General features: G+C 40.8%; 2 protein-coding genes across 2 annotated transcripts; both read left to right on the top strand.

The window, feature by feature from the left end:
- Positions 1–944: 944 nt before the first annotated feature.
- Positions 945–4,219, top strand: LOC125241869. Its single transcript, XM_048150553.1, has 2 exons — positions 945–1,269; positions 3,389–4,219. Exons 1-2 carry the CDS (start codon positions 1,258–1,260, stop codon positions 4,217–4,219), a joined length of 843 nt encoding a protein of 280 aa, XP_048006510.1. The 5' UTR covers positions 945–1,257.
- A 1,006-nt stretch (positions 4,220–5,225) lies between these two features.
- Positions 5,226–10,044, top strand: LOC125240444. The gene is made up of 3 exons (XM_048148338.1): positions 5,226–5,553; positions 6,726–7,062; positions 9,810–10,044. The coding sequence occupies exons 1-3, from the start codon at positions 5,406–5,408 to the stop codon at positions 10,042–10,044; spliced, it is 720 nt and encodes a 239-aa protein (XP_048004295.1). The 5' UTR covers positions 5,226–5,405.
- Positions 10,045–13,108: the final 3,064 nt, after the last annotated feature.

The following is a 13,108-nucleotide window of genomic DNA, read 5'->3' as shown; positions in this document are numbered from 1 at the left end:
CTAGGAACCCTTATAGTTTCGCCATGTCTGTCTGTCCGTCCGTCCGTCCTTCCGTCCGTCCGTCCGCGGATAATCTCAGTAACCGTTAGCACTAGAAAGCTGAAATTTGGTACCAATATGTACATCAATCACGCCACAAAGTGCAAAAATAAAAAATGGAAAAAAATGTTTTATTAGGGTACCCCCCCTACATGTAAAGTGGGGGCTGATATTTTTTTTCATTCCAACCCCAACGTGTGATATATTGTTGGATAGGTATTTAAAAATGAATAAGGGTTTACTAAGATCGTTTTTTGATAATATTAATATTTTCTGAAATAATTGCTCCTAAAGGAAAAAAAAGTGCGTCCCCCCCTCTAACTTTTGAACCATATGTTTAAAAAATATGAAAAAAATCACAAAAGTAGAACTTTATAAATACTTTCTAGGAAAATTGTTTTGAACTTGATAGGTTCAGTAGTTTTTGAGAAAAATACGGAAAACTTCGGAACCCTACACTGAGCGTGGCCCGACACGCTCTTGGCCGGTTTTTTATAATTAGAGCACCTCCAAATTTCTGAGCCTTCTTTATATGACCTCAATTTATAATATTGGTGTCTGGAAAATAGCAGTACAGTACCGCCTTTTCGTTTAATAAAACCAACGTCAACATGACATGGTGATTTAATAATCATCAATGTATAATAAATCCTTTTTACCTCAAATACTTCTTAGAGTAAATACTATGCCAGTACAGCTGAACCAGAAATAATTTTTAAGAAAAAAAAACCGTCGCCTTTCGGGTTCTGGTGAAAGCTACTTGCGAATGTTGGATTATGTAGAAATATGTATTTTCACAGAATATATAATAGTACAACAGAAGGCTCACTCCTTTGATGTTCACAAAATGCCGCCATTCTAAATTCTTACCTACATTAACAAACGGACCGGGAGTAAGGGGAGAACGGAATTAAGATCTTATCCGACCCAAATGTCAACCTCACCTGCCCGCGCCGGTGGTTCGTACGAATAGCCGGCGGCGGTGACTCTAGCAGTCATCGTGGTGCTCCCTGCTGGATAACTGACGAGGCAATGGCGACCGAGTTTCCGGCGGTATAACTGGACGGCACTTAACGTGGGCTTAAAACACCTGCGTCTAGGATTAAACCATCGTATCCACGGGTTTTCCGATCGTAAACCGGTCGGTTTTGGTGCGTCAGATGGCAATCGGCACCGGGCTAATAAACCTAACCTACAGCCACTTCCCTAGAAAGAAAAATGAAAAGGCAAGTTATAAGAGCACATTCTGCAAATAGGGCGTCGCCGCAAAACGACGCGCAGATACATCGCCCTACATCTGCGACAAATGTGCGAGGGCTACCGAGTAAAGGACGGACTCGGCTAAAGACGTTAGTCCCAGAGCAAAACTTGAAAGTCCGCTTCGCAACTTTAAACGTTGGTTCACTAACTGGGAGGACGAAGGAACTGGCAGAGCTATTCCACAGGAGAAAAATAGATTTTGCGTGTCTGCAGGAGAACAAATGGCGTGGCTCTAAGGCGCGAAACATCGGTGAAGGCTACAAAATGATGTACACGGGCTCAACAAACGGACGAAATGGAGTAGCCATAGTGGTCAGTCAGGAACATCTGAACAACGTATTAGAAGTAAATCGGATAAATGATCGCATAATGTATGTAAAAGTGCTAGTACAAAGTGAAACTATCAACATCTTATCCGTTTATGCTCCTCAAGTTGGTTCTAGAGACAGTGAAAAAGAATCATTCTGGACCACCCTGGAGGGCATACTGCAGCAGATACCAAATGGAGAAGCATGCGTTGTTGGAGGAGACTTAAATGGCCACATAGGAGCAAAATGCAATTTATTCGGCCGGGTGCCGGGTGCACGGAGGGTATGGCTATGGGTGTCTGAATGATGCTGGTAAAACCATACTGTCGGCGGCTTTGGCCCATGACTTGGCTATCGTCAACAGTTTCTTCAAGAAAAAGCCCGAACATCTGATAACTTATAAAAGTGGCCCCCATAGTACACAGATAGATTACATCCTTACGAACAGAGCAAACATAGGAAGAGTGAAAAACTGCAAAGTGATTCCTGGCGAATGCGTTAGTTCACAACATCGTGTGGTAGTTATGGACATGACCTTTCTCCAAAAGCCTAACTCAAAACAAGATAGGGCGCCGGACATTACTAAATGGTGGCTGCTAAAAGGAGAGAAGGCAGAAAAGTTTAGGAAAGATCTGGAAGAGCTGACTATCAACATGGAAGATGATGTGAATAGCGTGTGGAAACAAATATCATCTGGGATTATGAAAGCGGCCAATAAAGTTCTTGGTCGTACCAAACCTGGGCGGAAAACACTCAAAGAGACCTGGTAGTGGAGTGCCACGGTTCAAGCAGCATTGCAAGAAAAGAAGGCGGCTTTCAAGATCTGGCAGTCCACCAAAACCCAAGAACATAGAGACGCCTATAAAGTGGCGAAAAAGATGGCGAGAAAATCGGTTTCCATTGCAAAAAGAAACGCAACAGGATCTCTGTACGCTACCCTTGAAAGTAGAGAAGGGCAGAAGGAGATATATAAATTGGCAAAATCCCGAAATAAGGCATCACAAGATCCCATAAAAACCAGAGTTATCAAAGGCACTGATGGGAAGCTTTTGTACAAGGACTACGAAATTTTGGCAGTGTGGTATAATTATTACAACCAGCTTTTAAATACGACAACAATAACGGTCGACCTCCCAGTGGCCGAGAAAAATCTCGGGCTCATCCCACCTATATCACCCCAGGAGGTTAAAGCGGCGCTACGGAAAATGTCTAATAAGAAGTCCACGGGTCCTGATGGTATCCCCATTGAAGCCTGGAAGTGCCTGGAGGAGAAAAGAATATACCTTCTTACTCATCTATTTCTGAAAGCCTGGGAATGTTCAACTATACCGGACCCATGGAGAATAAGCACCATCGTTCCCCTCTACAAAGGCAAAGGTAGTAGATACGAGTGCAATAACTATCGCGGGATAAAGTTGATGAGCCACACGATGAAGCTGTATGAACGGGTGATCGATGCCCGGTTAAGAGCAGAGAGCTCCTTATCAAAGAACCAATACGGTTTCGTCCCGGGGCTGTCCACTATCGACCCTATGTTTGCCATAAACTTGGTTGCACAGGAATTCAGGGCCAAAAACACGCCGCTTTTCATCGCTTTTCTAGACATGGAAAAGGCATTTGATCGTGTTCCTCGTCCGACAATCTGGTGGAGTCTTCGCAAGAAAAATATCCCAGAGAGGTACATTGACATAATAGCTGACATGTATAAAAGCGTGAAATCCGTAATTCGAACCACAGTGGGGCAAACCAAGCCAATAGCGGTTACAGAAGGGGTACACCAGGGGTCTGTGCTAAGTCCGTATCTCTTCTGTCTGGTGATGGATGCGCTCACTGAACATGCCCAAACCAAAGCGCCATGGACATTTATTTACGCAGACGATGTAGCCATGTGCACAACATCCCGAGAAGAGTTAGAGGATGCTCTCGGTGATTGGAAACGTCAGTTAGAAGCGGGTGGGCTAATGCTAAGTATTTCCAAGTCCCAATACATGGTGTGTAACAAACCCAACCAACTTGAAGACCCTCTCGTTATCGATGGACAACAAGTCACTAGATGTGACGAATACAAATACTTGGGTACCATGTTACATGCTTCAGGAAATTTGGAAGGGAACTTGCAGCACCGTATCGCCGCTGCCTGGCTAAAGTGGCGTGAAGTGACGGGTGTTACCTGCGACCGGAGGATGCCTGTGAAGCTTAAAGACCTTGTCTATAAAAGCATAATAAGACCAGTTCTAACTTATGGGAGTGAAACGTGGGCTATGAAGCAGGAACATGTCCGGTCTGTCCAAGTCACAGAAATGAAGATGCTTCGGTGGATGTGCGGAGTAACGAGGCTCGACAGGATACGCAATGAACATGTTCGCGGTAGCCTCGGAGTACGTGATATCGCCGATAAGCTACAAGAAAGTCGACTGAGATGGTATGGACACGTGAAAAGAAGGCCTCCTGAGTACATAGGAAACGTTGCTATGGATCTGAGCATTGCTGGGTCCCGAGGAAGAGGAAGACCGAAGATGAGATGGGCAGATACCATAGCAAAAGACATGAGAGCCTGCGACGTTTCAGTCGACGACACGTCCGATCGTGCGAAGTGGAAGGAAAGGACATGAAAAGCAGACCCCAAAATCAGATGGGAATAATAATGCTGAGGAGAGAGAGAAATGCAAACCATAATTAGTCAAGGTTTCTCGACGAATAAGCCCTCGATCGTACTTTTCTTCGAACACGACTTATAAGAGTTTGCACCATCACGTCAGGATACCTCTTTGTCGCCAGGTCCACAGTTTTCGCCGCTCCTCCGCGGAATTAACCTCCCCGCCTCTCTTTTTAAGAAACCCTTTCATTATACTCCAATATTCCTCAATAGGCCGGAGTTATAGGCAATTTAGTGGATAGCTATATCTCGGTACCACGGCTACACCATTTGCTTTGTACCACTCCATGACAGGTTTCGCGTAGTAACACCTGGCAAGGTCGGCCAAAATAAAGGCCAGGAGTGGTGTTTCTTAATAAACGGAAGTAATCGCTTTTGTAAGCACTCTTTTTGATAGATGCTGCCCTTTATTGTTCCGGTAGTGACAAAAGAGCTGCTTCTTTTCCCGCAACTGCTAATTGCCTGCCAAAGAAGGTTTTTTTTTTGGAAACTTAGATCTTTTTTTATTTGACAGTCTTTGGGAGCCTCTGTGCTACTTTTGCTAGTATAAAACTCTTGGCCAGGGATTTCTTAGAAATCGGATTTTATGTAACTTTCACCATCCATCAGAACGCAGTCAAATTTTGTTAATACATTTTCGTATAGTTTCTCAATCGAGTTTCTGCTGCTGATTTCTGTCTTATATTCCAATCTGGTGCCGTTCTGTGCTTTACAACTTCTTAGCCCTGCTCTACGTTTCACCTTTTGAAAATACAATTGGGACATCTTTACTTTTTAGCCACGTCACGAGGTAACATCATACAATTTGAAGCAAATATCCTTAAGATGCGTTCCTTCTTTTTTTAATAATTTATACCCTGCAACCCACTAATTCCTGGCTTTCGTTTTAACGTTAGGCGTTCCCGAAACCTTTTCAATACGCAACAAACAGTGGATTGTGGTAATTTTAATCTTTTAGAGCGTGCGCAGACAGAGAGCGGTCTGGAGTTCTGCGTTCCGCGTTCCGCGCTCTGCGTTCTTTAGAATGGACCGCGTCTATAGCGACAACGCACACAGCGGGCAGTCTGACCGCGGCGGGCAAAGCGGAACGTCGCGTTCTAGCGTTCTATTCCCGCCGAGACAGCGAACGCCGGAACGCCGCGATGTCCGAAGTCGCAAATACCGAAAAATTGATTGAATTAGTTAGAGAAAGGAGTTTATTGTACGATTTAAGTGATGTAGACTATAAAAATCGTGACAAAAAAGCAGAAGCTTGGCTTCAAATTGCCACAGCATTGGGATTTGGAGATAGTAAGTAAAACATCACATTATTGTAATTTTTTTACTATTTAATACATAATTATTTTTACCTACTTATCTAAGAGTTGAATGATTCACGGTTATTTTCATTAGACTTATATTGATTCTGTGATCATGATGCCTGCAACTGCGTCGAAATATCGGGAGCTCGACAAAAATCAAAAAGGTAATCACGGTCTACTTATCTATATTTATTGTTTTAATACTTATTACGTATTATTGTAATACATATCTTTACCTATATTTATTGGTATATTATAACACCTATTGATTAAAATAAGTAATATATTCATCTCGAATTGCATATGCTGTATTATTTGTTCTATTCGTATTTGTTCGACGAAAAGATTGAAAGGCGGTATTTTGTTGATCGTTATTTATCTCTGGTTCATCATCATGGATGTGACAATCTCCTTTTACTCTGAGGTAGTTGTGCAAGCAGCACGCTGCTTTTACAACATCAACAGCAGTGTCTACATTGAGTTCTATTGGCTTAAAAATACCCGCCATTTTTGAGCCAAAATGCCAAATGTGCTCTCCACGACACGTCTTGCACTACTCAGTCTCTTATTATATGTTTTCTTTCTTTCATCCTGTGTGGTTATATTAGTTGGGAAAGGTCTCATCAAAAATTTTTCTAATTTGAAACCCCCGTCTCCAATAAAAACATGAGGCACTGGCTTTTCTCGACCTGGCAACGGCTTTGACTCAGGAATGTTCAGCTGATTGTTAACAATTTTCTGATAGAATGACGTCCTTTGAAAAATCGTACTATCACTGTCTTTTCCATAGCTGCCAACGTCAATCAAAATAAATTTGTAATCTGGATCCACGACCGCAAGCAACACAATAGAGAATCTTTGTTTATAGCAGAAATGTAATGTTCCCGTATTAGGCGGGCATTTTATATAAACATGTTTTCCATCAATACTACCAATACAATTTGGAAATCTCCATTTCTCATTGAAACCAGCCTCTGCCTCCTTCCATGTTCTTTGAGTGGGCTCTGGCATATATATTGGTTGTAATGTTTTCCATACTACTTGACTTACTTCCTTCACTATTGAACCAACAGTTGTAAACCCCATACGGTATGAATGTCCAATTGTTTTATAAGTATCTCCTGTTGCAAGGTACCTGAAACAATTTTTTTCTCTTTTTAGGTAAATTATGGATAGCCAAGTGGAAGAGTCTGAGAGACAGCTACGGAAAATTCAAAAAAAATAATGAGTCTTCTACAGGCCAGTCTTATAAAAAGTATAAGACTTGGCCATGGGCGTCACAAATGAGGTTTTTGGATGATTACAATGTTAGAAGACCAACAGAAAGTAATAGTCAGCCTTCTCAAGCCACCATAGATACAACTTTTCACACCGACACGAACATTACGGACGACTCTTCGGTGGATATGACTCTGAGTGATGCGACACCTGGTCCAAGCAAGCCATTTTCAAGAAAAAGAATAAGAACGAGCGAAGACTCCAGCGATAAAATACTGGAGTATTTAAAAAACAAAAATGAAAATAAAAACAAAATGGATGGAGTCGACTATTTTTTTTTAAGTTATGCTCAAACATTTAAAACATTCCCGCCGAAAATTCAAAGTATGGTTAAATTAAAAATGGCTACTCTATTTGCCCGATACGAGCTACAATTGGCAGAAGGCAGTGATGCAAATGCTACTCGAGTTTCATCTCAATTATCTAACCAAGCAGGTAGTTCTACGCCAAATTCGGGGTCTGTTCCAAGTCCTGCATGTGCATATGAACTAAGTTCAAGTTCGTGGGCTGTACCCAGCCCTGTCTCAGAACAGTTTCTGGAACCGGCTAGTCCTAGTGCACCTAGTCAAGATAACAACACTGTAGTGTATGTTCGTTCACGACAGTCAACACCAAGTTCACAACAATCAACGACATTACAAATAGCTACAGAATATTACGAAAATGTGTCACGTTACGTTAATACGTAAGATAATTAATTCTGTTTTCACAATACGGGCAATTTTTATTTTTTTATTAAGGGCTCACTTGCTTTTAAACACACTGTTTTTGTTGCAAATACAAGAAGAAATACTGTTATGTTTTTTTTTAAGAAATACTGTTGATGTTTTCTTTTAATCCTTAATAAATACATACCTTAAAAATACGGCCAGTCTTTCTTTTGCTGATATACACTTCCTCCAGTTAGTATTTTGCTTTTCGATATGAGGTTTCAAGATGTCAAACAATTCATTAAAACTATTTATCGACATGCGAAAATAAATGTAGAATCGCTTTTCATCTTCAAGTAACTCCTCAAAAATACTATTAAATTCGCCTTGTTCTTCTCTAGTTGTGTTAATGGGGTGCACCCAATACTTTCTTTTCTTCTTAGAAGCTTGTAAGCTCCACAAGAGCAACAATTCTTCTTCTTCGGACGAACTTTCCACCAGCGACATGTTTCACGTACGAAGGCACAAACGAAACTAGAACGCGGGAATTTGAACGCCGCCTGTGTGCGTTGGAACGCTTGAGCGGTCAACGGTCATCAGAACGCGGAACTCTGACAGAACGCAGACCGCTCTCTGTCTGCGCACGCTCTTACCCACATCCCTGTAGCTGAGTTTTAGCTTTTTTGTGTTTTCGTGCAAAATAATTTCACGTTGTTTCAGTTGCCTATTCGATATCGCTACATATATAAATCTTTCACAAAAGTAACTGATATATTTAAAAACTATACTTTTTTGAAAACTCAACATGCTTAACAAACATAACTAAATAAATGTCACTGTTCTGAACTTAAATGCATGCTTTTACAAAAATACCAAAGTCACTATGAGTGTGCCGTTCAGATTTGAGGAGTTCGGTTCTGACTATCATCAGCAGTTCCACTGCACCAAACGTCACTGTTCTGGACGTAAGTGCATGCTGTTCTTATAAAAATACCAAAGTCACTATAAGCGTGCCGTTCAGATTTGAGGAGTTCGGTTCTGACCATCATCAGCAGTTCCACTGTACCAAATATCACTGTTCTAGTGTTCTTATAAAAATGGCAAAGTCACTATAAGCGTGCCGTTCAGATTTGAGGAGTTTGGTTCTGGCCATCATCAGCAGTTCCACTGCACCAAATGTCACTGTTTTGGACGAAAGTGCATGCTGTTCTTATAAAAATACCAAAGTCACTATAAGCGTGCCGTTCAGATTTGAGGAGTTCGGTTCTGACCATCATCAGAAATTCCACTGCACCAAATGTCACTGTTCTGGACGAAAGTGCATGCTGTTCTTATAAAAATACCAAAGTCACTATAAGCGTGCCGTTCAGATTTGAAGAGTTCCGTTCTGGCCATCATCAGCAGTTCCACTGCACCAAATGTCACTGTTCCGTACCTAAATGCATGCTGTTCCTTTAAAAACACAAAAATCACCATATGTATGCCTTTCAGATTCGAGGAGTTCCCTCGATTTCTCCAGGATCCCATCATCAGAACTGGGTTCTGAGAAAAATGGTACCAATCTGTATGCATAGACATTCAATCAAAAAAGTAACGGTCCAGTAACGACGGAGATATCAAGGAACAAAAAAAAAGAAAAAAAAACATACAGACGACTTGATAACCGTCCTTCTTGAGATATGAGGCGACGGTTAAAAAATGCTATCACTTCTAGTGGAACTAAGGGCAAAGCAATTTGGTCGTAGTCCTACTGATAGAACTACGTACATGAAAAAAAGCCCGTGGTACTACCAGTAGGACTACGCGGTAGGACCACGGGCAACAAATGTACACAACACCACGGTTAAGAAGGGATAAAGACGGTAGGACGGAGAGATTGTGTTACACGCATACTGAATGACATAATCTACGCAAATAAACTTTTTGAAAATTCCAACTTTTTGCCAATTCAACATTTTAGGATTCAACATAGTGCAATTTCAACATGAGATCCAACGTTCTGGGAAATTCAACATTTCGAGATTTCAACTTTATGGGAATTCAACTTTATGGTCCTATAAAGGCCTAAAACTACTGTCTACGGTACACTGATGTACACGAATTTTACACATATTGTAGCGTTACGTGCTCTTACAAGAGTCTTTTGCAAGGGTACGTAACCGCTGACCTAGGGGTGAAGAGAATTCGAAAAGTGGAATGAAATGAAAATAAGTAAATCAGGGGTAGGTAAGTTTATTATACGTACGGCTCTTCAATTGGCGATATGACACGAGGTATGTGAAAATAAGTCAGGTAATTTTCCGAAGTCTCAAAGCAGCGGCTCGCAGTGGGCACGAACACCAAAATGTGTTCCGAAGCAGCGGCACGCAACGTATGGGAAGACTCGGAGTAGTGGCGTGCAGCGGTCAGGAAGACACGGGGCTCCGGCGCGCAGCGGCAAGCGTGCGCGGCGCGCAGATCCACGCCTCAGCGCAGTGATGCAGCCTGCGTGCTCGAGCGTCAGGCACGACCAGCAGCGTTCGTATGGAGCCCCCAGCAGACAGGCCAGCTGACGAGGTCACACGTTCAGGCCGTTTGGAAAGCAGAGATACACGGCCCGCAGCTCGCCGAAAGAGGAGAGGACGTGAAGAGGGTTTCTTGAAGAGCCAGGCCCCGCACGGACCCTTTATAACTCGTTGTTTCTTGAGAAACGACGAAATAATGACTGACGGGTTTGACATGAGGGCCGCTTGAGAATTTAAGGAACTAAATTTAAAATTTAAAAATTATCGCTAGCCAATTATAAAATATGGTCTAAAACTAATAAACCTACATTAAAAGTATACATACTCTAACTCTTTAGTCAGTTTAAAACTTTGAAAGAATATTGATTGACACGGTGATGTCAATCAATAATAAAACATGTCAAATTAAAATATGAAACGATTCAACGTTTTTCTTCAAACAAATAGTTAAAAATGTTGTAGACTAGAAAGGTAAGTTTTGCCGTTGCGAACTGCATTGATCAAATCTAATTTTGAACATAAATCATTGCAGTTACAGACAGACGCCAGTAAACAGAGAAATAAGGATTACAAGAGCATATCCAAGGAAATTACAACCACAAACCAGTTCAAGAAAAAGGAATCAGTGCTACAAAGAAATAAGGAATAAAGATAATTAAAGGAATAGAAGCAAATCGAAAACATTACAGTAAAAACCACCAGTCCGTGGAATTGAGGTTTTTTTTATAAGTGTGGTTGGAATTTGGAGCAATGCTCCAACATATCCAAAAGAGGACGCCGGGATGTCCCGAAGGGACATCCCGGGGAAGAGAAAAAAGAGAGTGCCCAGTCCCTGAGGGGGGCTGGGTCTTGACCCATTTAAATGGATTTAAGTACTACCAGTACTTAAATCCATCAGTTTGTTTGAGTCAGGAGGTAAAAGTAACTGTTTTTGTATATGTTTGTCTGTCAGTCAACAGGAGTGTGTAGCGGCGATCCGGGTCAAGCCCGAGAGGAGGAGGTGCAGGCCGATGGCGTTGTTATGAGTGTGAATTACTATATTTAAAATTAAAATTTAAGTGTTTAATGTTAAAAGTTAAATGTTGCTCAGAGCAACGGCCTCCGCAGCCTGTCTCTGAGCGGTTCTAGCCGCGTGAATAAGGTCACTTGCAAAATTTAGGGGTACACCCACCCTTAGTCCCGTTTGAAGTTGTACTGACAGTTCCTGTGTTTTATTTATTATGTATTCAGATTCTGTGTCGGTGAGGTTAGTTAAATCTATTTTAAAAATTAGGTTTGTCGGAAAATCTCTGTAAGGATCAGTTTTTAATCTTATTGTGAAATCATCGTCGGGGTCATCTAGCACGTTTTTTGGGCGTCTCCTGCCCGGGATTGGGTTAGGTATTAGGGGTGTAATTTGATGCTGTGTTAATAAGGGCGTTTGGGTGGTGGGGAGTTTTATCAAAAAAGCGTCTCGAAGTGTCCTGAAAGTAAACATAAACATAAGTACATAAACATAATTTTTATTGAAAACAAGTATTGCATATTTACATTACATCCAACAAATACTTAAAATTATCGATGATTTACATTTGCCCGAACTAGGGAAACCCTGTGTTTCAGGCGAGAGGTACGGCAAAACAAGGTTCAAACTTAATTTAATTCAATTTTAATGTTCACTTACAAAATGTATTTATTTATCATTTATTCATTTCACTACTTAAGTTATTTATATAATATAACTATTTACATTATTATTTGCTTTAGCAGATCAATACCATTGTTATACATAATATATTAATAATCTTATTTATCTCAATGTGTGTTTAGACCTACCTATTACCTATCTATATATTCATTTTATAACTAATAGTAGATTCTCTGTGTCTTCGTACGTCATATTTTGGAGGGCTTTTCGGAGAGTTTCCTTACACTTCGTGTAGCTAAGTGAGTATAAATCTAAAATTGCATTAAGCTTGTTATATAAAAAAGGACCTAGAGCGATGAAAAATCTCATAGAAAAGGCATATTTCCTATGAATGTTTTGTTGACAAACAATATCTTTGCGCCTCTTGTTAGTATGTTCAGTGTTGTACGGGGTTGCGGCGTGCTGTTTTAATACAATGTTCAAAATAAACAATTGTCTAACAGTAAGGACCCCAAAGGACTTGTAAAGAAGGTTAGATGGGAAGAGGAATGGGCGGAAAGTAGCTACCTTTAGAACGGCTCTCTGGGCTCTTTCTAGGTTGAGAAGAGTAGTTTTAGCTAGTCCGCCCCAAGAGGAAATACAGTATGTGATCACCGACTGACATATCGCATAATAAACTTGTTTGATTAGTTGAGTTGACGCGACTGTTCGTAGTTTTTTGAAAACATATATCAGCTTGCGCACTCTACTGCACAATTTTTCGACGTGGTCTTTGAAAGAGAGAGTTTCATCGATTATAATACCCAAATATTTAGTGTTTTTTGTAATAGCTATTTCAGGACACGTGCATCGGTTGATTTCAAGGCTTGTACAGTTGTAATGGGCGTATAGTTTGTAATTATTTGTGTCGAGGTTATTTTTGCGCATGTTAAATTTTATATAATTAGTTTTAGCTGAGTTGAGAGTTAGTACGTGACGTTGTAGCCATTGAGTGGCCTTCTGAAAACCACGTTGTGCATACTCATAGACTTCCTGTGTTGATTTCGCGGAAAAAAGTAGGGCAGTGTCATCAGCGTAGGAGATGATTTTTCCATTCTGCATTTTTAGATTGCAAAGGTCATTTATATACACTAAAAATAGAGTGCTGGATAAGCAACTTCCTTGTGGTATTCCATAATGTGTAGTTTTCATATCTGCGCTAATAACGTCATTGATTTTTACGCATTGCTCACGTTCGTTTAGGTAGTCTGTAAGTAGCATGAGCTGAGTACCTCTAAAACCTAGTTTTTCGAGTTTCTGCAGAAGTATGGGAATGGAAACTGTATCAAATGCTTTGGCGAGATCAAGAAATATTCCTATTGTCTGGTTTCCTTTATCCAGTTCCTGGACCAAGTAATCTGTTAGCTCATGTACTGCATCGCCGGTTGACAAATTAGATCTAAAACCAAACTGTGTTTTCGACAATAACTTATTTTTTTCTAGATA

This window comes from Leguminivora glycinivorella, chromosome Z, assembly GCF_023078275.1.
Source record: "Leguminivora glycinivorella isolate SPB_JAAS2020 chromosome Z, LegGlyc_1.1, whole genome shotgun sequence".
NCBI lineage: Eukaryota > Metazoa > Arthropoda > Insecta > Lepidoptera > Tortricidae > Leguminivora > Leguminivora glycinivorella.
Note: the sequence above shows the minus strand (reverse complement) of the source record. Positions and strands in the feature narration are given on the sequence as shown.